Source organism: Leptidea sinapis, chromosome Z, assembly GCF_905404315.1.
Source record: "Leptidea sinapis chromosome Z, ilLepSina1.1, whole genome shotgun sequence".
Lineage (NCBI taxonomy): Eukaryota > Metazoa > Arthropoda > Insecta > Lepidoptera > Pieridae > Leptidea > Leptidea sinapis.
In genome coordinates, this window is record NC_066312.1 from 2,978,969 (window position 1) to 3,006,400 (window position 27,432).

General features: G+C 35.7%; 1 protein-coding gene across 1 annotated transcript in view; it reads right to left on the reverse strand.

The window, feature by feature from the left end:
- Nucleotides 1-27,432, reverse strand: part of LOC126978381 (E3 ubiquitin-protein ligase MYCBP2) — a 191,168-nt gene that overhangs the window by 31,049 nt on the left and 132,687 nt on the right. Inside the window, exons 38-49 of the mRNA XM_050827139.1 lie at nt 25,847-26,056; nt 24,711-24,893; nt 15,020-15,175; nt 10,013-10,085; nt 6,654-6,706; nt 4,858-4,976; nt 3,624-3,960; nt 2,990-3,118; nt 2,269-2,416; nt 1,616-1,762; nt 1,193-1,333; nt 398-512 (exon numbers count right to left, since the gene is read on the reverse strand). Of these exons, the coding sequence (XP_050683096.1) occupies nt 398-512; nt 1,193-1,333; nt 1,616-1,762; nt 2,269-2,416; nt 2,990-3,118; nt 3,624-3,960; nt 4,858-4,976; nt 6,654-6,706; nt 10,013-10,085; nt 15,020-15,175; nt 24,711-24,893; nt 25,847-26,056 (1,811 nt within the window). The remainder of the gene's footprint in view (nt 1-397; nt 513-1,192; nt 1,334-1,615; nt 1,763-2,268; nt 2,417-2,989; nt 3,119-3,623; nt 3,961-4,857; nt 4,977-6,653; nt 6,707-10,012; nt 10,086-15,019; nt 15,176-24,710; nt 24,894-25,846; nt 26,057-27,432) is intronic.

Genomic DNA, 27,432 nt, shown 5'->3' on the forward strand with positions numbered 1-27,432 from the left:
AAAAAAATATATTCGTACAGTATCAACATTTATAAACAACGAAGATAGATAGAAGAAGATAGAAAATCTCAAGTCAATTCTTTATAAAGAATATATATATAAATACGTTTAAAGAGTATTGCAGTTGAGCAGGCAGGCAAATGTACCAATGTTTATATTATTATACATCACATTTTACAAAAATGTGAGTGCTTTAAAGACAAAAACACAGGATTTAAACTAAATGAAGCCGCCGTGAATAATTGGCAACTATGATGACTGAGTGAGTCTCATTTGATCAACTCACATATAGTCGAACGTTACGGCTCAGTCTCATTAAATACTCACAATAAAAGTGCTCAGTCCACCTAAAGAATATTACTTTTAAAATTTGTATAATCCAAGATTTGTAACAAACTTTTCAGTTGCTGCGTTGAGCGCGTCCGAGTCACACATTGAGTCCCAGAGCGCCACCAGAGCTCGTAAGGCGGGCGGCAGCACATTCACCACACACGAGGACTCTGCAGCTGACGCTAAAATAACAATTTAGCTTTCATCATTTATACGTCTTTAGTTTTATGTTAACGTCTATTTTGAGCAATTCACGCACGCACACACAAACTTGTCATACAAATCGAGGGTGTAAGACGTAGCTTATCACGCACACTAAAGTTTTAGACCTGGCCTGTTTTTATCGGTTCCCTAACAGCAAGAGACTCTATCTTGACGTATAAACCATCTAAGCAATTTAGTTAGCATCATATTGTATTCACAAAACAATCGAAAAAAGTGTTGCTCGCGGCAAATTTACATTACTTTTTAACCTTATTTATTAACATTACTTTTTAATGTTCAACCACCGTGTCAACATAGCAAATATGTAGTTATGTGTGTGTTGACATATACACTCCTTTTATAATATCGTCGACCTTTTAGGCAAATGTTGATTTAGGCTATTGATAATCTGAACCATAAAAAACAATAATGCACGTGATTTTAAGAGACAACTTTAATAAAATATAAATATATAAAACAACAACTGTACTATCGACATGCAAAATCATTCTTTCATCTGAAGACAATCAATTAGGAAACAATTGTTTTGTTTCTTATTAAACTATAGAATTATTAAACCAATCTCCACAGAAAACCGCTTGCCCTCATTTTTACACAAAAAATACACAGAAACCTTTATAGAAAACAAAACACATACCACTATCAGCCGTTTGTGTGTGAGTGTCTTCTTCTTTTATTGATGTATTGATGCCACCTGTACGGGATCGACTAGAAGAAGCTTCTATTCCGGAGCGAGTTAGTGTCTCCAACGTCGAGGGATTTATGTTAAGATATTGACCTGAAATATATTAAGATAAAACATCCAATATATTGTGTAGTTATACAAATTGCCATTAAGATTTTAATTAACAACATTTATTATATTTGCATTATATCTACTTAGTTACTAGATGTATATACTTGGCGTGGCGTCACTCCTGTTTCTAACTGGAGAATCCTATCTGTGAAACAGGTTTCATCATGAAATTTTACCGAAAATCAGATCTAAAAACAGGGGCCCACACAGAAACAGCACGCCATAAAACTTAAAATAGTAAATAATTTCAATAAGATAACATACCAGCATTAGTGACTTCAACGGAATGTCTCTGCGGTTTGGGCGCTGATGTATCGTGCGAGCCTCTAGTGACGACTTGTGCTCCCGCCTTCGGTAGTTGCGGATGGAACTTGAGAAATGCCGCGCATGCAATGGCGTCGGGCACTATGCCTGAATTATCATTATTAAAACTGTAAATTAAGTACCACAATTATACAAATTCAGACAAATCTTTTTCCCCCCATCCTTAAAACCCATTTCCTAACAGCCTAATTTCTTCCCACCACATAACCCAAATTAGTATAACATTCCTATGATCCAGTTGACTGGCGTTTATCTACAGTACGGTTGTCAAGGAACTTTCTTCCACGTACAACCAGACTGGAATACGCTACCTTGTGCGGTGTTTCTAGTACCTATGATACCTATAATGAGTATCTTCAAAAAAACTCGTACACATTTGAGTGAGCTTGATAACTATCTTCAGGGTGCGTAAGATTTAGATTTCGTCGACGTAGCGCATGCTAATGTTGATCTCTCAAGCCGATTTTACCTGAACTAACGTAATCGTCACACAGCGATGCGTCAAAAAGCACGAATTTATTTCACCTAGAAGGTCGTCAGCGCTGTATTTATTGTCCTAAGCCTTATAGTCTAGTCAAGTAAAATATACCTACCTTCATGCCACAGCATCGCCGCGAATATTGACCGCAGACATTCAGCCTGAGAGAAGCTTAAGGCTTGCTTGCGTACTAGCGGTGTGGTGCGCACAGGCGTGTTGGACATGTTCTCAACGCGCTGGCGTACACTCGCTATGGTTTCCTCCTTCAATATAAACCACTCATTATAAATTTACAGATTTTTGCTTAAAAACATCAAAAGTTACAAAAAAAGATTTCATTTGTTAGATTCTTGTAAATAGATATTTAGAATAAATAAAAATTTTCAATTATTCTTACAGAATTGATAGGGTTGAGAAGATGAATGAAATGAAGATGAATTTAAGAATCGGTTATCATACTAGCAACTTTTCAAAAGTTTCATGCCCATTTGCAGACTAGATAAGAAATACAAGAACAAAAAACAGAGAGATAATAAATTTTTGATTATTGGCTATTACTTCATATATAAATACGTACAACTACGTTTGTCTCCTAGAGGGAAGGCAGATACTAAGGGCCTTCTATTGTCACGGTCCTGATACAGGTGTCTTCCACTCGATTCAACCCTTTTATAGAAGCTCTGTTATACCTGGTACTATAGAACAGGCTTTGACCCTATTCAATATATCTACGATCGTTTTAATTTAATTAAAAATATTAATCCGTTCATACCATTTATTAAAGCTATACACAAATTGTTATAATAATATATTAGTTCCAAGTTTAATTTACATACCTTTGATGTACTCGGGGCTGGTTGGTCGGGTTGCTCTATTAGTTGTTCTGGGAGGTGAGGTTCCCGGATATCAGGTGATGTTTGTGTAGCGGCCTGGGCTAGTCTGGGCTGTTCTTTAACTTTTTCAACCTTTGCATTAAAAATAATTGTATAAAGTTTTTCTATGATCTAAATTCGAAGTTATTACAAGATGTCCAATAACATTCACAACTAATTTCGAAATGCTGCCAATTTTATTGTGATATTTTTAATAGGGGAAAAAAAGATAAATCGGTAAAGTAGTAAGTCATTACAAATATCTGAATCAGCAAGTATTTATTTTTCTACTGGAAACTGAAAATATGATAATCAAAATTATTTATAACCTTTAGTTCTTATCTCATTAAAGGCCAGTGACGTTTCCAAATTATTCTCCTATTGCATAACAACATGAGCAACGGCTCAATTACTAAAGCTGAGAAAGTCAAGGCGGCGTTCGACGCTAGGAGATCATACTTCTTTGTTGAATCTTCTTATAGCACACTAATAATAATAATAACGAAACTAAGCAAAGATCATAACTTTGGGTTTAGCTAGTCTGCATTTGAACTAAGAAGTAAGCATCAAGTATTTTGTTTTTAACAAAAATACGTACCGCATCATTGAAGTTAGCGACACTTTTCTCTTCGTCACCCGGTAAAGCATTTCCCAAATTAGCAGCGGCTACTTCCTCATCTGCAGCGTCTTCACTTTTAACGTTAGACGCTTCAAGTTCTATTTCTTCACTGCTTTTTACAAGCTGTTCATTATTCTCATCCACCATCGAGTCGTACAAAGCCTCTCTACCATCCACTTGTATGACATCGTTCGCCTCGTTTCCACCGTCGACTGGTTTCTGTACTGCCTCTTTAGCGTTATCAGCTGCTTGTTCTTTCTGTAATGGATCTTCGTCTTCAACTTCACCATTACCGTTGTTACGGCGAGCTGCTCTCCTACAGAAAAAATAATTTAAAAAGTCTTACACAGGGAGAGAGCTGTTTGACCCGAAGCCTGGCCGTGACTTCCAGAATCGCAATATCGTGGTCGTATTCAATGTTAGTGTTGTTTCAATGTGAATGTCTCTGGTGAATAACATATGTATAAAATTCCCCTATAGTTGCAATAGAGTATAGGCGTTTGAGATTGCTTGATCAACAAGAATAGAATAGTAGACAAGAAGCCTGTTTTAGGTTTTCTTTCTGATTTTGTCTCTTTAATTATATCAAATAAAATTAAAAATTACCATACCTTATTACCGGAAGTATATACATACTACTAGACATTCAAACATAGTATTTTTTTGAACTTCATTGGTCATTTTTGTTGATATTAAGTTGATATAAATACAAAAATCTGCGTGATCCCTAGTACTAGACGGGTGGATATGAAATTCTGCTAGGGATGTTACTTTCCGAGTTCTTGACTCACTCGTTTAGACGGTCCTACTTACCCCAAAATACATTATTTTAAAATGTGTTTATAATATGTTAATCAGCAAATATAACTAAATTGTTTTTGGTTTCTCTTAAGCCTCTTCGATTCAGCGACAGGTTCACATAACACCCCATTCTACGGTATGGCAGCGACTTAAATACGGAATTCGTGATATATTACATACAGGCTGGCTGATTTCATACATTATCTTTATTTGAGCGATGTCCCATTTCCTCCGTATTAAATATCAAAACATAATTTGGTTGGTAGATGTTTCTACGATATGGGTCCTTGAGATAAGGTTCACTACTGTTAAGATAAATAACATAACTAAAAGACCGAGCAGGCTTGATCACATCAGCTGCCACAACAGTGAGAATAAAATGGTAAAGCTGGTAATCTGTTTCAATACTTACAAGGGAGAGTCCCTCGGCGATCCCGGTGGTATCACACCCGAGGCCGCTGCGTCTTTTCTGAGTTGTCTATCAATTTTGCTTGGCTCTCTCGCTGGTGACTTGTTTTCTTCATCTTCGTGCTGCCATAATACAAGACATTTAGAAACTCAAGATCCTTCATTTTTATCACCGTAAAAACATATTACAGAAATATTTTTTATGGTATGCTAAAAATAACTACATTAATGTCAAATTCACATATATATATATATATATATATGTATAAATATAAAAATATAACATAAGATACATAATAGCTTTAAGGGTAAATGTATACACTTCTACAATAAAGTCCCAGCCACTGTTCAGGCATTATCTATAAATAAATTTAAATATTTTATAAAAAAATGGCTCTGTCGTAAATCCTATTACTCCACTGCTGAATATCTAAATGATCGGACAGCCTGGGACTAGATTGTGATTATTTTATAGCGACTGTACAATATTGTATATTTTTATTGAAAAGAGCGCAAAAAAAAAGAATGCTGGGAGCGTTTCTTGCGCCGCTTCTTCTCTCTCAGAGCGCCATTTGTTTCCGAAGCGGTAGTAGTATCTAGTAGTATAAGAAATGACATCAAAAAGAATCCTAAAGGAATCAATTGTGAGAAAATAAATGCCTTTTATGCCTTTTAATACTTATAACTTAACCAAATACATAATTTGATTATACCTATTAAAAACTACAAGGAAGTGTACCAAGAATACTGGCAGCATTTGCGCGTTGGATATCAGTCTCAAAATTTATGTAATGATACCCATAGAAATATTATGAACTAGCTGCTGCCCGCGACAATGTCCGCCTGGATACTATAAAGCAGCAAAAATTTAGCGTGAAGCCTGTAAAAGTCCTGCATTTAGCGTGATAGTTTGTAGCCTATAATGTTATGTTGATTCGACCTCATTTTAATATTCATGCAACATTAAATCTATTTAGCAGACGTACATACAGACAAACATTCTATAACCACTTTTTTGGCTACGGTAATGTTTGTAGAACACACAGCGAGTATTCTTTAAAATAACCTATTTAATGTACCAATGTAACAAAATAAAAGCTGCTTTCTTACGGTTTATATTTAATTTTATTATTATTTCTATATAAGTACCTATCAAGATAATTTATACGTCTAGATAGACTGTTACCGCTATGGACACGTCGACAGATAAAATAGCGGCAAACAGTTAATCTCTATTTTCAGCAACGTACGCACACTAAAACAAAGTGCTACACATATCGCGAGTGTAAAACGTAGCTTGTCGTGCACACTAAAGTAATAAACCTGGCCTGTTTTCATGCATTATCTGACAGCAACAGGCTCTATATAGACGAATAAAATATCTTAGATATGTATGTAGATTCAGCGTTTATTTACGTATAATGTTAAAGACTTACGGACTTACAAATAAAGTTGGTATAAAGTTATAACTGATAATAAACAAAGAAAATGCAAAATGTTTACAATATCGTTCACAACACTGTCAATACAATGATAATATTCTGAAGTTTTCCGAATGACAAGCTGCCTTGCAAATAAACGCGGGAAACGTTATACGTCCGAACAAACCATTCGTAAGCAAAATGACTATTTGTAAACATTTTACATATTCTTGGTTTATGCTTAGTTATAAAATTATGCCAATTTTATTTGTAAGGACGTTAGAGACTACTAATATTTAATAAAACCGACGTTAATACCAACACCTCGACACCACAAAAGTCACATGCAGAATTTTAATATTAGAGGTAATTTACTTACATCAGCGAGGTCATAGCGAACTGAAAAGAGAACTGGAATTTCTTCTACAGCATCTGTAAAAAATAATAAGTACAATTACTGTAGGTAAGTATTTTTTTTATTCACTTTATAAATTTTAATAAGGAACAAATTTCGCATCAACATGGTGTTTAAAAAACATATATATAAAATTTTCTTTAAAAGTCATTAAGCTTGTTTTACGTTATTTCGTATAAGATACAGTTTTTTTAATATTTTCTTTTCGTCAAACGGAACTATTGCGTGCGAGGTTGCCAAACCGATCTGCCAGATAAGTCATATATAAATTAAATATGGTGATTATGAAACGCAATATCTATCTGGCAATTTTATGTAGCCATTAATTTATCTAGCTTATGAAAATCTGCTACTTTACTTGGACATTGGGAAAACAGCCCCTTAGATAATAAATAACTTGAATTTCAAATGATATTTATTTTGCGATTGTTCTTCTAAGTTCTTCTTTCTCGGCTACCTTATTTAAGGCGCGGTCATACCTCAATATCAACAAAAATTGGTTTCTTAGGGAGTCGATTACAATATAACGCAATGAAAATATTCCGACACAAAAAATACAGTGCACAAAGAAGGATTTAATGATAATTTTTAACCGAATAGAATATTTATATATAATTTGAAATATCCAATAAAAAATTTGGAAGTTGCTTCCCAAAAATAAACATTGGAGTTAAAAATATCCGAATATTAATCGATAACAACATTCTTTTTTTAAAGAATTGAATAGAATCAGTACTTTTCTAAAACTTAAACCGAAAAATTTTTCAATTTATTATGTAAATTTTGAATAAACAAAAGAAAACCAGTAAAATAAATGCCCATTTGCTTGTTTTTAACAACTTATTTATATTTTACGTCACTAACTATGGGCCTTATGAGAAAGCTCATGGTCGCTGAGAGAGCACTCGAGTGGGCTATGCTTCTAGTTTCCCTACGAGATCGAATCAGAAATGCACAAAGCACGCTTGTCATTCTTGAATTGTGAGCACAAAAAGAATGAAGTCCGCATTGTGTGCCAATATTTTTCTTTAATAGACAAATACTATAAAGTTTCGCAAACGTAGATCATAATATTATTTAATATTTCAAAATGATCTAATGAAGTTTATTGTCCTCTCGTTGTGGATACATTCACAACTAGGATCAATCAAACACACATAAAGACGCGCTCAATGCATCTATACAATGATCTAGGGCATGCCTTTGATAACCTACTTCTATTTCTTGATTCATTTGCACACTTCTTTCACTGTTCTATTTAATTTTTATTCAAATCGAAATCATAAAATTATTTTTAAATTCTGATTGTGTGTTTACTAGCACTCCGACAGTTACCCAGGCAGATACTGAAAATCAGCGCAGTTGAGCATCGACCTTTTCTTTTGCCACTCAGCATATTTGGCTAAATTAGGATAAGGAATATATTAATAATTATTTAGGTTATAATTTTGTGTATGGCATGGAATAAATTTTTCTTATTCTTATTTTTAAATCAAACAACTTTGAAAAGAATTTTGTATGGAACATACATAAACTCTGCAAGGTTTGATTAAAAAAGCACAATATGCAATCACACCTGTCTCTCACAGGTAAAGGCAGAGATTACGGACTACATGTGGTATGTACGGCTTTTATACTGTAAGGATGTTTGAATGTCCCTAAGACGCATCAGTACGGGAAAACTGCAGCCGGTAATTGATTCCACAAAGTAGCTGTGCGAGACAAGAAATTACTGATAAAACGCGCGGTTCGAGAGTTCCAGACAGTTCGGCTGCTGGTATCATCCCCTAACATCAATCTTTTAGTACATTACCGCATACTTATATTTCCTACTTGTCAACTAGTCCATTTTAATATATTTCCGACCCAATTAAGGACATACGCCTAGGTCGACCTTCCCCAAGATTTCCATACACATTACCTCTCGTTAGTAGTGCAGGTAAGATACTTTCAACCATCTACTCAACGCTTCTGTGATTTCTAGGGTGTTGGAGAAGAATGTGGGCGGCGATGATCAGCTAACATCAAGTGACCCTTCTGAGTTCTGGTTTTATTCTGTGATGGACACAGAAAAAATCCTGTCCACACATCCCATTTCTTTAAAAATCTTATTTCCAAATTATCGTAACATGTAACATTCTTAACGTTTCTGATTATCAGGTTTGGCAAAATCGTCGACCAGTGCCTGAAGAAACTTATGTCTTCTCTCGACTCCTCTCTTGGGAAGATCGCCGAATGGGGTTAATTGAACCAAGTCCAATTTAACCTCCACGAGACTCAAGTTTGCGCGTTTACCACTACAAAAACCCCGTTAGTCGTATCACCGCTCTTCGACAACACTTCCCTTACAGCCTCGCCCAGTATCGGAATACTGGGTCTCGAAATCTCGGGCGATTGCCAATTCCGTGGCCATCTGGAGGGCAAAGCTAAATTGGCTTCGAAGAAGAAGGAGATATAAATAGAGCACGGCAACACTTCAAGCCGCCCCACATTATAGCGCTCTACAAAGCGCAGGTCCGGCCACACATGGAGTATTAATGTCATCTCTGTTCTGGCGCACCCCAGTATCAGCTCGATCTATTTGACCACGTGCAACGCAGAGCAGCTCGAATTGTCGGGGACTCAGTGCTCTGTGAACGGCTGGACCACTTGGCGTTGCGTAGACACGTCGCTTCATTCATCGCTTCTAACGAATGTTATCACAGGTAGTGTTCCGAAGAGCTGTTTCACCTGATTCCTGCCGCCGAGTTCCACCTTCACACGACACGCCTTATATTGGGATAACATCTGTACCATCAGGATGGGTGGCGGTCCTCCACGGTGCGGTTTTTAAGGAGCTTTCCTCCACGTATTACAAAGCTGTGGAATGAGCTTCCTTGTGCTATATTTTCGGGACAATACGACATGGGTATCTTAAAAAATCCGGCAACGCTGTGTGATTCCTCTGCTGTTGCAAGAGAATGTGGGCGGCGGTGATCACTTAACACCAGGACACCCGTACGCTCATTTGTACTACTTTTCCATAAAAAAAAGATCTAATGAGTACGGATTACCAACCGGAAATGATTTCTGTCAATGCTAACACCAATGCTCTCGTATCTAGAACAGTCCTTGTGAGCCTTTGATGTACAAGATCTATCATACTTTTTGGAATCTCCCTATTCCACGCATAGACACAAATTTTTTTGACATAAAATTCTGTTAAGCGTAATAACTAAGTGCCTAAATAAAAATGTTATTTAATCATATAATCACAAGCAGTAAAAATAGAAATGTGGGTATTTGAATAATATACAAAATAATTATATACATGGAAAACGTACCGTTGCTAGCTTGCCCTGTTGGTTCTGCATCAGAGTTCCAGTCTGCCAGATAATCTTCACTAGTATCCTCCTCCTATGAAGAAATTAATATTGTTTGTTGCATGTAAAAATACTTTATAATATTATGAACTAGCTGACCCGACAGACGTTGTTCTGTCAATAAACGGTTCGAAGGATATGGTAACTGCGTGGGTGAGTGAGTGGGTGGGATCGTGACACTACAAACTATATATGTAAACCTTCCTTGAGCTTCAACGAATCTATTACAAAAGATTTCATTGATATCGGTTGAATAGTTTAGGAGTTATTAGGGAACATATAAACATACATTCTCTTTCATATATATAGATAAGAATGTCTTGTCATAGTATTAAGTAGAAATTATATACGGGGTGTGCTGGTTGTGTGATTCTTGTTTAGTTCACTTAACAGTACCTTAATTGTTCACAGAGGGGTGCTAGTTGGCGATTTTTAACTTGAGTGCAGTAACGAGACGAAGTTGATGGCCTAAATACACTTGAGTAGGGGTATGGGGAGGCTCCTTTTTACAGGATGCCGGCTAGATTATGGGTACCACAATGGCGCCTTTTTTTGCCGTCAAGCATTAATGTGTAAGAATTATTGTGTTTCCGTCTGAATGGCGCCGTAGCTGGTAAAATTACTGCAAATGAGACTTACCATCTTATGTCTCAACGTGACAAGCGCAATTGTGCTGAAAATTTAGGTTTTTCAAGAATCCTCTGCGGCACTGCATTGTAATGGAAATGGCGTATCAATTACGATCAGCTGAACGTCCTACTCGTCTCGCGTATTTGCAAGTTTAGTTGGTATGTAGTTTAAATTTAAAGTTAGAAATACTTACATATAAAACAATATATTTAAAAAAAATGTGATGTCATAAAATTTAGGATTCTCCCGCCACTTGTCACACTACGTCGATTCCCTCCCTCCTCACATGTTATGTGACGTAATTTTTGGATGCCCCCTAAGAAGTCAATTAATATTTATTTTTATCTTATTTTTTTCTTATGTCGCTAAATATTACGTTCTCAAGTATCTTTGGTGTCTCACTAGTTGTGCTGTATATTAAATTTAATATTTTTAGTGATGTGCATTTAACGTGATCACTTCTAAAACAACTCGTGTGCATGAATAAAAAAAACTGTTGAGAGCGCAAATTTGATTATACAATTTAAATTCAATGGTTGATCAATAATAATTATAGATTTATGCGAGAGAAGATGCAGAGAGATCCCACTGCAAAGTGAAAGAATCTTGCGGATTGAATTAATTCCAGCCGGCCTTAATTTTGTCGTAAAATGGAAGAATCTATTAGTGTATTTGGCTACTGGCCTTGATCTAGGCTACAATTTCATCAGAGGCGTACCTTTTATGAGCTACTAAAATAATTAGCAAAATTTAGTCTCTATTACTTTATCCCAAACAAAAAAAAAACTGTTCATTTAAACTGTCTTAATAAATAGAATCGACTCGTCAGCAACTAAAAAAATGTTTCTTTATAACACTGTCGATTTGACAGTGGATAATAATTAATCCATATTTACGGCTGCAGCGGCACATCACTAAATGATGCAGCCATATTTCATTACCATAAGTGTTATCGTTACACTAGATTCAACTTTGATTAATCATCTTAATAAAGCTTTGTTTTCGTTGGACGTCAGGAAGTCGAGCGGGCCGGATGGCATTTCTCCAATCGTGCTTAGAACGTGTGCCACTGAGTTGACGCCGGTGCTAACGCGTTTATTCCGGCACTCTTATTCTAAAGGCGTAGTCCATCCGATCCAAAAAAAAGGAGACAGTTCGGATCCGGCAAACTACAGGCCTATTGTTAATTGCTAATAGCAATAGGCCTGTAGTCCTTCCTGCTCTCAAAAAATCATGGAGAGCATAATTAGCCGTCAGCTCTTGGTATACCTAAAGGGTCGCCAGTTGATCAACGACCGACAATACGGGTTTCGCCATGGTCGGTCGGCAGGTGATCTTCTAGTATACCTAACACATAGATGGGCTGCGGCTATTGAAAGAAAGGGGGAAGGCCTGGCAGTTAGCCTGGATATAGCGAAGGCCTTTGATCGTGTATGGCACAAGGCGCTCCTCTCAAAACTTCCATTATTTGGGCTTCCCGAGAATTTGTGCAAGTGGACCTCCAGCTTCCTCACTGGCCGCAGACCGACCTGTATGGTCGTTGTCGACGGATATTGCTCGAACCCGAAGCCCGTGAATGCTGGAGTGCAGGTCTCTCTCGGAAAAACGTCGACCAGTGCCGGGAGAAACTTGTCTTCTATCGAGTCCTCTCTCGAGAAGGTCGCGGAATGGGGTAAATTGAACCTTGTCCAATTTAACCCCCAGAAGACTCAAGTTTGCGCGTTTACCACTAAAAAAACCCCATTTGTCGTATCACCGCTCTTCGACAACACTTTCCTTAAAGCCTCGCCTAGTATCGGAATACTGGGTCTCGAAATCTCGAGCGATTGTCAATTTCGCGGTCATCTGGAGGGCAAAGCCAAATTGGCTTCAAAGAAACTGAGCGTCATTAATAGAGCACGGCAATACTTCAAGCCGGCCCACATTCTAGCGCTGTACAAAGCGCAGGTCCGGCCACACATGGAGTATTGCTGTCATCTCTGGTCTGGCGCACCCCAGTATCAGCTTGAGCCATTTGACCGCGTGCAACATAGAGCAGCTCGAATTGTGGGGGACACAGTGCTTTGTGAACGGCTGGATCACTTGGCGTTGCGTAGAGAAGTCGCTTCATTGTGTGTTTTCTACCGCATTTATCACGGGGAGTGTTCCGAAGAGCTGTTAACCTGATTCCTGCCGCCAAATTCCACCTTCGCACGACACGCCACAAGTTAGTTATCATCCTCACCATCTGGATGTGTGGAATTCCTCCACAGTGCGGTTTTCAAGGAGCTTTCTTCCACGTACTACTAAGCTGTGCAATGAACTTCCTTGTGCGGTGTTTCCGCGACGATACGACATGGGTACCTTCAAAAAAAGCGCGTACCCTGTGATTCCTCTGGTGTTGCAAGAGATTGTGGTCAGCGGTGATCACTTAACAACAGGTAACCCGTACGCTCGTTTGTCCTCCTATTCCATAAAAAAATATATATAGATGATGAAAGATTCCAAGACTTCAAATTAAAATTTTGGTAATGAACTTATATAATAACTTATATAACTTAGTAGCAAAAAACGAAAGATGTAAGACATAAACATGTTTGGTTATATCGAAAATATCAAGTGAACATTCACAGTTATGCAAAAACACGCGTCAACGGCAGTTGCAACACGCATCGGGTGACTATTAACGTTACGAACGTACTTAGTATGTGCACGTGGAGACGGTAGTGCGACCGCTACGACACCGCACCGCACCGCCGCAACGTTGACGTACCGTTATGGTGAAGCGGCTTTAGTATTTTTTTTTAAATAAATTTCGTTTATTTCAAAGATTCCATATACATTTTAGTGTGTCTTAGAATACTCGTTTAAGGCAGACCTGTTTCACTGCGACCTGTCAATTATAGCTCACTGCCAAGATTGATTCTTTTCGTGAATCAATATATATTTTGTAATGGACTGACGTATCTCAAGTGGTTGAAGTATTGGTTTTAGAGATCCTACGTTTACACATTGAAGGACGATATACAGAGTGGCTGTGTAACTGGGTTTCATCTGCACTGTTAAAGAATCTACTAGGAGTAAGAGATGTTTGTTTAATCTGCAGTGCACTGGTAGGATCCTTTTCTCTACTATGTTCTAGTGCTTCATGCTTGGATTAAGGTTTTTGAATAGGGTAAACCAGGAGTGTTGGTACGTTGGACTCTTGTAAACATGTCGCATCGTTATTATTAGTTTCATAGTTGTATTCGGTATATGGCAGGGCTTCATTTTTCAATTTGTTTTTTAATTACCTACGTGTTTCTGAAAAATTTACGAAAAATTTTGAATAAGTACGACACGTTCACATATTTAGTGAAAAATAGCCTTCAGAAACTTCAAGGAGGTTCTATGGGACAAACGTAAGAAACGTTTAAAGTTAAATAAGTAAAACTTCAACAGATTGGTATGAAATCTTCGAGAAAATACAAGTTTCAATTGGCGGAGGTTATAATCATTGAAACGTAAATGTCGGGGTAAATCAAAGGAATTCAAGCAGATTATTTCCTTACACTATTGTTTGTCACACAGTTTATGGGAACAATACATAAAACTAAGATTACATACGATTTCATCGACTCGCTATTTTCTAAACTAACACTACTTCTACAAATAATGTGATTTAAAAATAATTTATTGAACGTCTAAATCTACAAAATCTACTTTTGCTGAAGCTAAGAACGAGAATACAATTAATGGGATAAGAAATTATGAGAATTTAATTAAATATCCGATATTCTCTCTGAGAGCGCCAAAATGCTATTCCTAGCGTGAGTTCTAATGAAAATGGAATGAAATGAATAAAAGTTAATTTGAAAAGCATTTAAAAAAATAACTGTGATATTTCATTTAGGAAAGTTCTCGATGTAGTTTTCTTGTAACTGAAGAAGCAGAAAAGTCGCAACAAGCTTTGATATTACTGTGGATATCTGAGTTCAAACAAATTCCTCCGCAAAGTTTTGAAACTTTGAAGACCTTTAAAAAGTTTTTAAATCAGTGACAAGGAATAATTTTTTTTTAAACCTGACGTATTCATATAATTGAAGGCATAAATAATCAGTAATCTGGACGTAAGGAAATGATGTATTAGAAGTTATTGAAAAAGAACAACCGAGATGGCTTAGTCTTTTATAGAAGATGGATGAGAGATTGACTCTACGAATTTTTTTACGGGGCATATATGGATTGAAGCAACGAAAACTTAGTACATTTCAGGGTTACAGGAAAGGCCGGGGAAATATCTCCGGACCGTGGTGAATGTAAATTCGTTATCTCTCTGGGAGATAGATGTGCCTGTATGTATGCATGTGTGTGTGTTACCGGTGCCATAGAAGCGTCCCCGTCCATAACTCCAAGTAGAGTTTTGTCTAACTGTCTGTGGTACTGAATACACCAGGCGATTTCCACGTTGCCCTCCACAAAAGCTTCAAGGGAGATACTGCCCAGTCGAACCCAGCTACCATCTTTGTTCAGTATCTGAAATTCATTACGATTTTATATCAAACTAGTGAAACCCGGCCACGCTTCGTAAATAACCTTTGCAGATTTGCGATTTTGAACAAACGAACATTAAAATTTTATATACATAGATTAATAAAACCATTTTCCTTTATGAAAAAAATAGGTAATAAATAATTAGGTAATATTAAAAAACTCTCCGTAAAGAGCTTTGGTAAATTTTCATTAGAACACGATGTGGACAAACTCACACATTTTTCTTTTAAATATACACACACTCAAATCCGGCTTTATGATAGGCCTAAATTCACAATCACGAAAAGACATAACTACAAATTTAGTTGCATCAATTTCGAACTTAATACCATTACGCTTATCTCAAATCAAATTAAAATCACTTTATTCATGTAGGTCACGGAAATGTCACTGCAAAAAAAATCTTATTGAATTTACCGCTACTTCGTTAAAGGTTGAGCTAAGCTAAGTAGCAAAAGACTCATTACCACTCTTTAAAATCAAGATTTACATTTTCATCGTTTTACAAATCATGTCAATTACAATATAAAGTGATGAAACAAACATACTCAAACGTCAAATAGTCAATGCCTTACACGAGTAAGTGGAAAAAGTAAATGTAAATTAAAACAAAACAAAAGTTATTGAGTTACAGTAGCTGCGCATCACGACACACACGCCGTAAATAAATAAAGGTATATAATAATTTTTAAGAATCTGAAGCAGAGCTTCCGGTAACAGGATCATCGTGCCACGACAAGTAGCGCACGTTCACGAGCATGACGCACAGGCCAGCCATCGCCTCCGTCGACCATATTTTAGGGAAGAAGACGACCCGTCCCATGTCGCCGCCACAAGCAGTGATATTTAATCGAGCATGACAAAGCCTGTCACGAGAACTCAACCAAACAACAAAAAACAATCTACATACATACATAAATTTGACTTTCTGCTTAAATTTGTAATACATATTATACATAGTTTGTGTATGGTTATGACTAGAGACCGGATTATATGCTACAAAAAATGTCCAAAATATGCATGCAAACATGCAAGTAAAATAGCTAAAAACTGCACGAAAATCCATAAAAAGGGAATAAAAAACTATGCATACAATTAAACAGGAAAAATTTAAAAGTCATATTTTTATTTTATTTTATAAAGGCTTATACTGAAAATCGTATTTGTGAAATAAATATTACAAGATACCTACTTAGGGAACAATGAAATTTAAGATTTACCTTTAAAAATATGTACTACTTAGTACTGTTCTCAATGCTCTGTAGACAAATTGTGTCTACGATCGCTTAATAAATAAACTTTTGTAAGCGGAAAAGGAGCGTTCTACGTCTACTGAGGATACTGGGCAGAATTTAAATTTTGGTGCACTGTTTGGGCTTACTATGAAAAGCATCGAACGATGAGCGAGATCGAGCGTAAATATGCATAATTATTATTTTTTTCTAAAATATGCAACTACCGCTGAAAAGGTACAAAAGATGCATATGCAATATGCATTTGCATCTAATCCTGTCTCTAGTTATGACTTATCGACAATAATGAAAGGCCTTGATTAGTTGACATTCTCAAATTTAGTTACAAGAAAGCGGAATACAATGTGATGATTGATTTTATTGTGACAATAATGGTATAAGTGTTATTAAGAAATATATACAAATAGAAAACTTCAAAATATCACATAAAATTTTCATTAAATGTTATTAAGCTTGTGTTACGTTATTTCGTATAAGAAACAGTTTCTTTTAATATTACACACATTACATTAAGTCAAACGGAAGTATTGAGTGCGAGGTTGAGACCGATCTGCCAGATAAGTCATCTAGAAATAAAAACATAGTGATTGTGAAACGCAATCTGTTATATCAGGAACTTTTATGTAGCCATTAATTTATCTAACCTACGACAATCTGCTGCTTTACTTGGACATTGTGAAACAGCTCCTAATATTCATAAACACATGATCCTATATGAATACAAGTTTGTGTGAAAATAACAAAACTGGCGGCAAAAACTTTGATTGCGATTTCAATCAACCACACATAAGATTTCTATAAACATAGACAGAGTTATTAGAAAAAAGTTAAAAACGTATTGAACACTTGTTTTAAAAAAGTTCTATTACAAATTTGTGACTATCTACTTATACGTGTACTGTGTCAATTGCCTTGGGTTGGGTGCAAATTATCAATTTATAATCGACGGCACACGAAATATTATTTCATTGGTTTAAAAAAAATGATATACCTATCTTATTGTTATTGTGTGATTTTTATAAACTAGATTAATATCATATGCCATTCAAAATGGTAAAAAAACGATACATAACAAATAAAGAGCAATTCTACTCAAGCTTATGGCTTTTTCCTGTAAAAGGGGAGAACAGATTACGTAGCCCGTGCTTAGCAAAATTATAAAAAAGGAATTTTTAATGAAATTTTCGCATCACCTATTAATATAGATTTTTAGCTGAAAATTTTAACTACCAAAACTAGTCAATTTCGAGACAAAAATACTTTTGTAAGGGGATTTTTTCTGTGAAGTAAAGTGACTTCAATCGTGTGGTCTTAAGCACACCGTCTTAGATGTGTAACATCGATCGTGTCAGTGGCTAAATATTTGTTGTGGGTATGTTTGTGAAAAAGGACGGAACTCTGTAACAGGAAATGGGTAATTGTGCGCTATTTGATTTGACTAATGGATTACACAGGGTTTGCTTAAAAGCACTCGCAACAGAAACGCTATGAGCCGTAAGACTGAAAAATGAACTTAATAACTGCACTCTAAAAATAACTTATATAAGGTAATTTTTGCAATCAATTGCTAAATAATTGAAATTAGCGTATGAGAAAAAATATTTTTTTAAAGCAAAAAATAACTCCAAACAAAACTGGAATTCGCGCATGCAATCCACAACTGGAATTGCTAAATTTTGAAAATAATAATATGTCTCAGTCAACCAAGTTAACCACTATTTTGCAAATATTGGCAGGGACCTCTCCTTAAGGCTGAGCAATAAAATGACGCCTTCCTTGAAGCCTACTGATGACTACCCCCCATTGAATTCTCTTACTCTCCTTCCAACGGATGAAGCTGAAGTGGCAAGTATCTACTAACTAAGTATCTAGCCTACGCAAGGTCTAGGCAAGGCTATCCTATCTACAAAAGTGGAAACAAAGAAAATGTCAGTAGCTATAGGCCAATATCTGGGCTGTCAACTCTATCTAAAGTGTTAGAGAAAATACTCAACTATCGTTTACTTTCCTTCCTAGAGACTCATAACATTCTAGCCCCAAACCAATTTAGGTTCAGAAAGGAAAAACCAGTGGCAATGTATATCTCACTTTCGGTGTTCCCCAAGGTTCTATCTAAGACCCCACCCTTTCCCTCATATATATATTATTGCCCTCTGCAATATTTCTCATCCTAACTGCTCGATCATCACCTATGCACATGATATAGCCCTCGTAGTACATAAACGTGACTGGCCTACCACTTATGCTTTTGGGGAACAAGCTCTCGGAAACGTACTTGACTGGCTTTCAAATTATCTCCTGACCCTAAACCTTACAAAGACTACTTACAACTTAACCTTTCAATAACATCTCCAGGTCAACAATCTCCAGAAATCTTCCCGTTTCACCCCTGCACAAATCGTTTCTCACCTTCTTCATGTGATTGCCCAACTTTATCTAGGTCTACTAATATCAAATATCTTCATTGATCTTGAGTCTATATTGATAACCAATTAAACTGGAAATTTCGAATATACAAAAATAATAAACATATTTAAAATGATAAGATCATCCGCTGATAATGATACGCTAAAATTAATTTACTATGCTCTGTGCCAGTCAACTGAAACTCAATTTTTTTTTTCATTAAACCCATACGTGTCTGTCACTTCCGAAGTGGTAAAATGTGTGTGTACAGGGGGAATAAAATATATGATGTACATTAATTACCATGTAAACTTCGACCGAAAATTGGTTTGAAAGAGTTCTAGCAAGTAGTTTTTTTAATACGTCATAAATAACGTAATTAAATAATAAATACACTATTATTAAAACATCGATCAAAGTTACAACGAACTACAAGAACTTTTATATTATGTTACTTGCTGCTACGGAACCCTCCATCGGCGAGTCCGAATCGCACTTGGCCACTTTTTATTTATTTTTATTTATATCATTCGTTAGATAGTATAAATATATTAGTGTTAGAAGTTAGACAATAATACTTTGTATAGAGAATAATTTTACTATAGGATTCTTGACAACCCAAAAATGGGGCACTGAGAAATAGGCGCCGTTGTCGTACGCATGATCTTGCCGGAACTCTGTGCAAAGGAGCCTCCCAGTAATATATATATGATATGAGCCAAATCAAAAACACTTACAAATCTAGACTAGCTTTCACCATAATAAGAAAATTATAAAAATGTTATTTAGTAACTAAATCATTTTCTCTCATTGGAATAAAATGTGAATAAATTAATAATAAGCATTCTCTAACAAATGAATAAGCACTTAAAGAAAAGAGTGCTAAATATTCAATAGACTGATGAAATAGAATTATATACATTTTGCATGTTGCAAACATGTAAATGCGTTATTCATATGTTTACTTAAAGTTAATAAAGAAATGGGTTTAGCATGAATAAATGTAATAAATATGCCATCTCGTTAAATGAAAAGCGTATTAAAACAAACTCTTAACGTAAAACTTTCACAAAATAAAAATAGAAGTACTAAGTAAAAATATTAAGAGAGCGAAGTTGTACTTTTGTAATTCATTTCCGAGGTGGAAACTTTACGCAAAGGCGCACCAACTATTTTCTTTAAGCATTTCAAATTTTTGTACCAATTAATTAATTAGTTTTAATTTAATACATTTCTGACGTGAAGGCACCCTCAAAAGGAGCTGCATAAGACCTCTTATAAATATCAACACATTTATTTAATCTGACAATATTATATGAAATGTTGGCGATAAACATATCCATATATATCATACGATTTTCCAATGAGATTATGGTGTCTTTTAACCGATTTCAAAAAGGAGGAGGTTCTCAATTCATCGGTTTTTTTTTTGTTTGTTACCTCAGAACTTTCTACTAATGAACCGATTTTAATAATTCTTGCGTGGTCCCATTGCAATTTGGTCCAGATCTGACAATGACATGCATGGGAAAGACATAAAAGTCTTAAATTTACTATATGTATGTGCGCGACAAAGTTACGAATAACTAAATATCGCGCCAGCCAATTTCGTGAAATCTTTTATTTATTGGAAAAGATATACTTCAAAGGTAGTATGGTTTGGTTCTGATTATGGGATCCATAACAAAGTAACGGAACTCTTCAATTCTTAGGAGCAAATTAACGATACCCGGCCGAATCTTTTTTATGCGATCTCTGGCAAAATTTCTAAGTGTCTGTCAATCAAATTGCAATGCGCTTACGTTCATTGCTGCATTGCAAAATTTAGTAAATTTACACATATTTAGACTAAGTATTATTAATTGTTCTTCAAATTCTCTAAAAATAAAAAATAATAAAAGAATTAAAAAAAAAATGACGTTAACATATCAACAACAACAATCAAATTAAAGAAAAATATATAATATATGACTACTGTTGATCCCGCAAACGTTGTTTTGCCATATAATTTATTTATAGGGTTTGACGGTTTTTTCTCCGACGTATTTTACAAATATAACTAATATGAAAAAGTATTTTCATTATTTGGTTTAATATATAGTGTATATATGACACTCACAAAAATTTGAATTTCTATTCGTAACAGGATTGTCAAAATCAGTTATGTAGATCCAGAGGTAAGGGCCGGCAATGCTCTTGTCATTCCTCTGGTGTTGCAAGAGAACATTCTCTGGGCAGCGGTGATCACTACACACCAGGTGGCCCGTACGCTCTTTAGTCCTCCTTTTCCATAAATGTTTATTTCAAATGATTATCCTCTAAAAAATTGTGATAAAGATTTTAAATGAAAGAAAGTATTTTCTTTTACCGTCAATTTTTCATGATTTTATATTCAATTCAGAGGCAAATCCAACAAATTAAAAATCATGAAAATTAGTCCAGCCGTTCTCCAGATATAGGTGTTCGAAGAACTATATTGTGTAATCTATGTTAATTTGTACTAAGAATTTTTATGATGATTTCACCAATAGGTATTATAAACGCTACAGTTTGTAAGGATAAATAGGTCGGATGTATGAATATGATGATTGATAGTTATGCAAAAGTTAAAGGTTTTCAGTTCCTGCAATGTATTCCTATGTTAAATTATGTTAAATGATTTATTTCAGTCAGCGTAAACATGCAGATTTTGCGATCTAAAAACGCCAGAGCATGTCACGCAGAGTTAGCCTAAGGAAAAACATGGCATGCCCAAATGTATGCCTGCTTCTTTTAGGGTTTGACCCTGAGATTTGTTGATAGTCATTGAAAATACAAATTAATAGGAACTGCAAGCGTTTAAAATTAATAACCCCTCCACCCGCAGCCGTCCGGTCACCCGCAAGCCCGTCTCACCGCAGCCGGCCACCAGACCGCACCACAATATCGCGCACTCGGTTGTTTATCGTCATCGTCATAACATTTGTTCAAATAATATAGTATAGACAGAGATTATCTACTGTAAGTATGATTCTGATATATAAGCTATATTATTGTAAAGTTTCAATAAAATCCATTTAGTAGATATAGTGAGAAAGAGCAACAAACATACATCCATACATCCAGACGTCCATACATTCTAACAAACTTACGTATTGATAATATTAGCAGATACTTTTTTGGAAAGCTACAAGGTAGGGCAGAGATTTTCACAGGTCCATACATCCAGACATGCATACATTCTTACAAACTTTCGTATTTATAATATTAGTAGATACTTCTTTAGAAAGTCAGAACGTAGGGCTGAGATTTTCACAGGGTTGTAAGATTAGGTTTAGTATGTATCGATGTACCTATATATTATGACTGACTTAAATGACCTGTCGTTCTCACTTTTTGCCCTAGGTGGAAATGATGTCACACACAATTGTTTTAATATGAATGACCCTATGTCGGGCTATATTTTTGTAAACTTTTACTTTCTCGCGGGAACCCGTCACTTTTATGGGATTTTTAAATTTTATAATATTTACACATTGCTTCACGGGCAATATAAGGTTGCCAAATTTTACTAAATTAGGTGCAGAAGTTGTTGTGTACTAAGCTATATAAGAAACTATAGTATTTTATTTTTCCCACTCGTTAGTTTTCCAGGGTAAAAGGTATCCAAGATGTTGTCCGGCAATATAATTATCAAAATGTCAAATTTTATTAAATTAAGTGCAAAAGTTATTGTTTATTTAAGCAATATAAGATACTTTACTAATTAGTTATCCCACGAGAACTATAGGAAATTTTCTGGGATGAAAAGTATTTAAAGTGTTGACCGGCAACAAAATATATCAACATGCCAAATTTTATTAAAAAGTGTGTAAAATGTGTAAAAGATCTTGTGGACTACACTATATAAGTAAGTAGAGGTTTTTAACTATCCCACAGGATCTCTTTAATTTTCCGCGATGAAAAGTATCTAAATGTTGACTGGCAAAATAACGTATCAACATGCCAAATTTTATTGAATTATGTGCATATGTTGTTGTGTACTATGCTATTTTAGTAAGTAGAGGTTTTTAACTGTCCCACGGGAACTCTTTAATTTCCCGGGATGAAAAGTATCTAAGATGTTGACCGAGGATGTAAAGTATCATCATGCAAGATTTCAATTAAATCGGTCCAATAGTTTCAGAGCTTAGCCCGTGCGAACAGACAAACAGACAGAGAAATAATAAATTCCAAAAAAATCGGGACTTGTTCTATTCTCTTCTTACATCCCCCTGACTCGCTTTTGATAATTTTTTTTCTTTGTACAGAAATTTGATCTCTTCAGATTTATTATAAGTATAGATATAGATATTTAAGTAGGTATTAAATTGTGGTCGCAAAACATTATTTGTATTTATGTATGAGATTGCATGATTTTAATTTAAGGTTCATTTCTCAATATTCCCTAATCCTTATTATTATTATTATAAAGTGAATATAAGTTTGTTTGTTTGTTACACTTTCACACTTAAACTAATCAAGGGATCACCATGGATTTTTGTATACACTTTGTCGGGGGTACAGAAAAGGACATAAGGTACAATTTTTCCCGAAATTTGTAAAGTTCCCGAGGGAGCACGATGCAATTGTTAGGACTGATCCTAATAATATAATAAAAGAAGGCGAAAGAAAGCTATGGAAGGAATCAGAATATTATCCAATTTTCTTGGAGCGGTGGAGTTGGTTTAGCTTTTGGAATCCAAAATGGATATAATTTAATGGATACCATACTAAGGTTCTCGGGGTACTAAAGAATAATATTTTTTAAGTTTTGACAGGAAAAGTGGCCGCCGTGCAGGCAATTATCATTATAGTCACATGGGTATCAATTTAAAGGTTCTCCGGGTAGTAGAGAACCAACTTGGGACCATTTTTCAAATCAATATGGCCGCCACGTAGAATTATCTTTGCCACAGTATGGATATTGTTTCCATAGTTATTGGGGTGGCTGAGATCGAATACAATATAATATACTGACAATTTTGAATTTTATATGCATAATAAAATATACAAGTCTGAATTAAAAAATCCAGAGCCATTACAGGATACCTCATGTGTTTGTCTGTCTTTCCACCTGCCAAGGTACATCTCATTCTAAACTTACCTGTGAGCTATTGATGTTTTTTTTATATTTTACTTTATTTTTTATCACTTTGTTTGTGATGGTACCATTGTAAAAAGTGCTCTCACTTAACTCGATCAAGGCCTTCATTATACGACCCATATAGCCCAGCGGTTAGAGACCCTGACTAATAAGTTAGTGGTCCCGGGTCGGAATAGTATAAGCTTTGCCTAGTTTCGGGCATGATAATTTGTGTAAAAGTGTGTCAATATTATTATTATTATTATACTGCCAAGCGTTCATAGAGTAGGGAAGTCCCTATCCCTAAAATTGTGGACACGCTAGCAGCGACTATCTTCCCTACCGAATACAGATACCTCAGCATGAAGCATAACATTATAGCCAATTTTGTATCGGGGTATGTAAAATATGCTTTGTGTCACTCGGTCGTAATACCATCAACACCTGCACCGTCTCAAGGCAGTACTATTATAAGTGACTTTAAAAAAAACACTGAGTTGTTTTAGAAGCGCTCTCACTTATCAATTATGGCTATACTGCTGTTTTTTTGTTTCAGTTTAATAAATTGTGTCTGTGCTAAATGTTGCAACATGAAGGATAGGTTCGAAGATTACCTCCGACATTTAATCAAATATGAATAATACTTTATTTAACCATTACCTTTCGTATGTATACATCGATAGCATAGTTCATAAGGAAAGATCCACAGCACGTTTTACCACACTCATATGAGCAACAAATAAGTATGTCTCACCTCTTCTACGCAGCAGACGTAGGCACCCGGTGGTACTCGGCCAATCTGCTCAGCTTGTAGACTAGGGCTGGCACGGACACGAAGCCCCGCGGAATCGTTCGGTAAGAACTGCTTCATCTTTGGTTGTGCTGCCCCGTTCGCATCATCAATGTTTTCGCTTTCTGGTACTTCTATTATGATTTCCTACAAAAAACATAGTTTTACAACGAAACTGCTATTGGTTGCGTTTTTTTTTTATGAAGGAGGTAAATGGGCGCGTATAGTTCACCCGCGGGTTACTGCCTTTTAACTTAACGTTCTACGGGGTTGTACGCACTTTATTTTGAAGGTATCCATGTTCTATTATCCCGGAAAAACATACAAGACAAGACAAAGCAGTGGTTAATTTAGAAATGCGACTTAATCCACATGGTCAGATCACAGTAGTTGGCAACTGGCATGTAGAATGATGGTTGGATGGAGTTCCAACTCTTCTGACCAGAGATGAGATCAACAGGCCTGTGCCTTATAGAGTGCGTAAATGCAGGCCGTCGTGAAGTAGGTACTGTCTCGTTCTTTTGATGACAGTTATTTTGGAACCACTTAGGCTTTCAGGATGATCACCGACTCGGTGATCTCTCAAAATTTTGAGGACCAGTTTTCGATACTAGGCGAGGGTTTAAGCGGGGTGTTGTCGAAACACGGTGACACAAAACAGGGGGTTAGAAGTGGTTAGCACAGTAAAATTATGCAAGGTCTATTTCATGACCAAATAGTAAATTATTGTTAAAAAAAACACAATTTCACACCATATTGATATAACAGCAGAAAGTAATTTTTAGATGGAGAGCTATCGCGATATAAAGTCCACAGAATTTTTTTTGTTAATTATAAACCTTGTGGTTAAGATCATAAGCTTAGAATATAGCAGCGTATAAAAGACACGAAGCGATCGCTAGTATTTTAATATTAAAGAGTAGGGAGCTAATGCCAAGCGTGGTTCACTGTTTACGACTCGTCAATTAAAATCGGTTACAGTTATATTCATTAGAGACGTTCTTCTCGCACGCTTTGTTTGTCTATACGCTAATATATTCATAATTGTTAGGATACTGTACCAAATTAATGAAAATATTAAGTTATAAAAAGTATGTAACCTGAGGTGTGGGTTGACCGTCGATGAAACACTTGAACAGGTATTTGCCCGACAGCCGTGCTGTCCAAGATGCTGAGTATGATCCGTCCGCTTGTCTATGCACGGTGAACCGCTCGGTCGGCGCCTTGCGCGAGCCCATACCATAGCCTCTGCCCTCCCCCCATATTCCGCTCGCCAGCCGCAACTCCTCAAGCGAAAATTGTTGATATTCCTGAAATATTCTCATATCACATTATCAAATATAATTTTAAGGCTATATTAAATTCCAAGTGCATATCGATCCGCCGCGCTCCGAACTGCAACTAGGAATTAGTTTCGAACTATGTTATGAAATACTTCAAGTATTCAAGTATCTCAAATAACTGCATCGGGAATGGCAAGTCACTATAAAGTCGGCCCTATACTAACGTAATATTTTAAGTTTGGAATCTTTGCTAGGATCAAGGGATAGTAAATAATAAATTAGACAGTTGTATGTATGACTAGCTGACACCCACGACATCGTCTGCGTACACACATAACTGGGCACGAAGTGCTTATAAAAATCGTTGTTTCTTAAAACTTTAAATGAAGATATTTCAATATTTTTTTAGATAAGAGTCAAATGTCTGAGGATTTAAACTTAGAAAACTTAATTGAAATGTTTCTAGTAGGTTTTTTTCCTCTATCATTTTATTTATATAGATTTCATTAATATTAATTTTTTATGAAACCTTATAAAAAATACTTAGTTATACCAAGGTTTTTGTTGTTCGAGTTAGAGCATGGGTTTGCTTGGCACTGTTCGAGGTTGTCTTCCCATCTTCAACCGAATGAAAAGAAATATTAGATTTTAATTCAATACTTCTAATGACAATAAATCTTTACGATAAACCTGACCTGAATCGACAAGCACCACACATAAAGGATATCTACGTCAGTGCATAGTGCATTTATGAATTTAGAAATTATAGCGTTGAGAGAAATTGCAGACAAACCTCTCGCGATATTCTATTAGCATTATTAAATTTGAGAAAAATACTATCCATTTTGCAAAAGGACGTCTGGAGGTCGCTTGCTATTCGGTTGCTCCACTTTAATAAGCCCTTCGCATTGACATTGGGACATGGTGAAATCTCAGTGACGATACTGCAAACTACACAAATTAAAAAAACGTAGAATCCCTTTTCGATCGCAGCACGTTATTGCAATTATTTCAACATAACACAATAAATACGTCTAGCATTAATTTCGGAAATTTAAAACAACTGTTAATAAAGGTTTGTGTGGCAAAGGTAAATATAAAAAAAATTTAAAAAAAATATAAAAAATATGTAAAAAAATGTAATGTAAAAAATAAATGATACCACAGATTGGAAATGGAGCGACCACCCTCAGGCAAATAATTAAAGCCGCCAGAGTTTCTTGCGCCTGAGGCATATTGTTTCGAATGAATAGTAGTTTTTGACGTTCAATAACTGATTTTGAATCCTATTTTGAATAAAAAGAATTTAACGGAAAATGTCGTTTTGGACTAAATATACAGTAACAGTGATAATTGAGACATTCTTCCACATTTTATTTAGTCCCCTCACGCAGTTATTACTA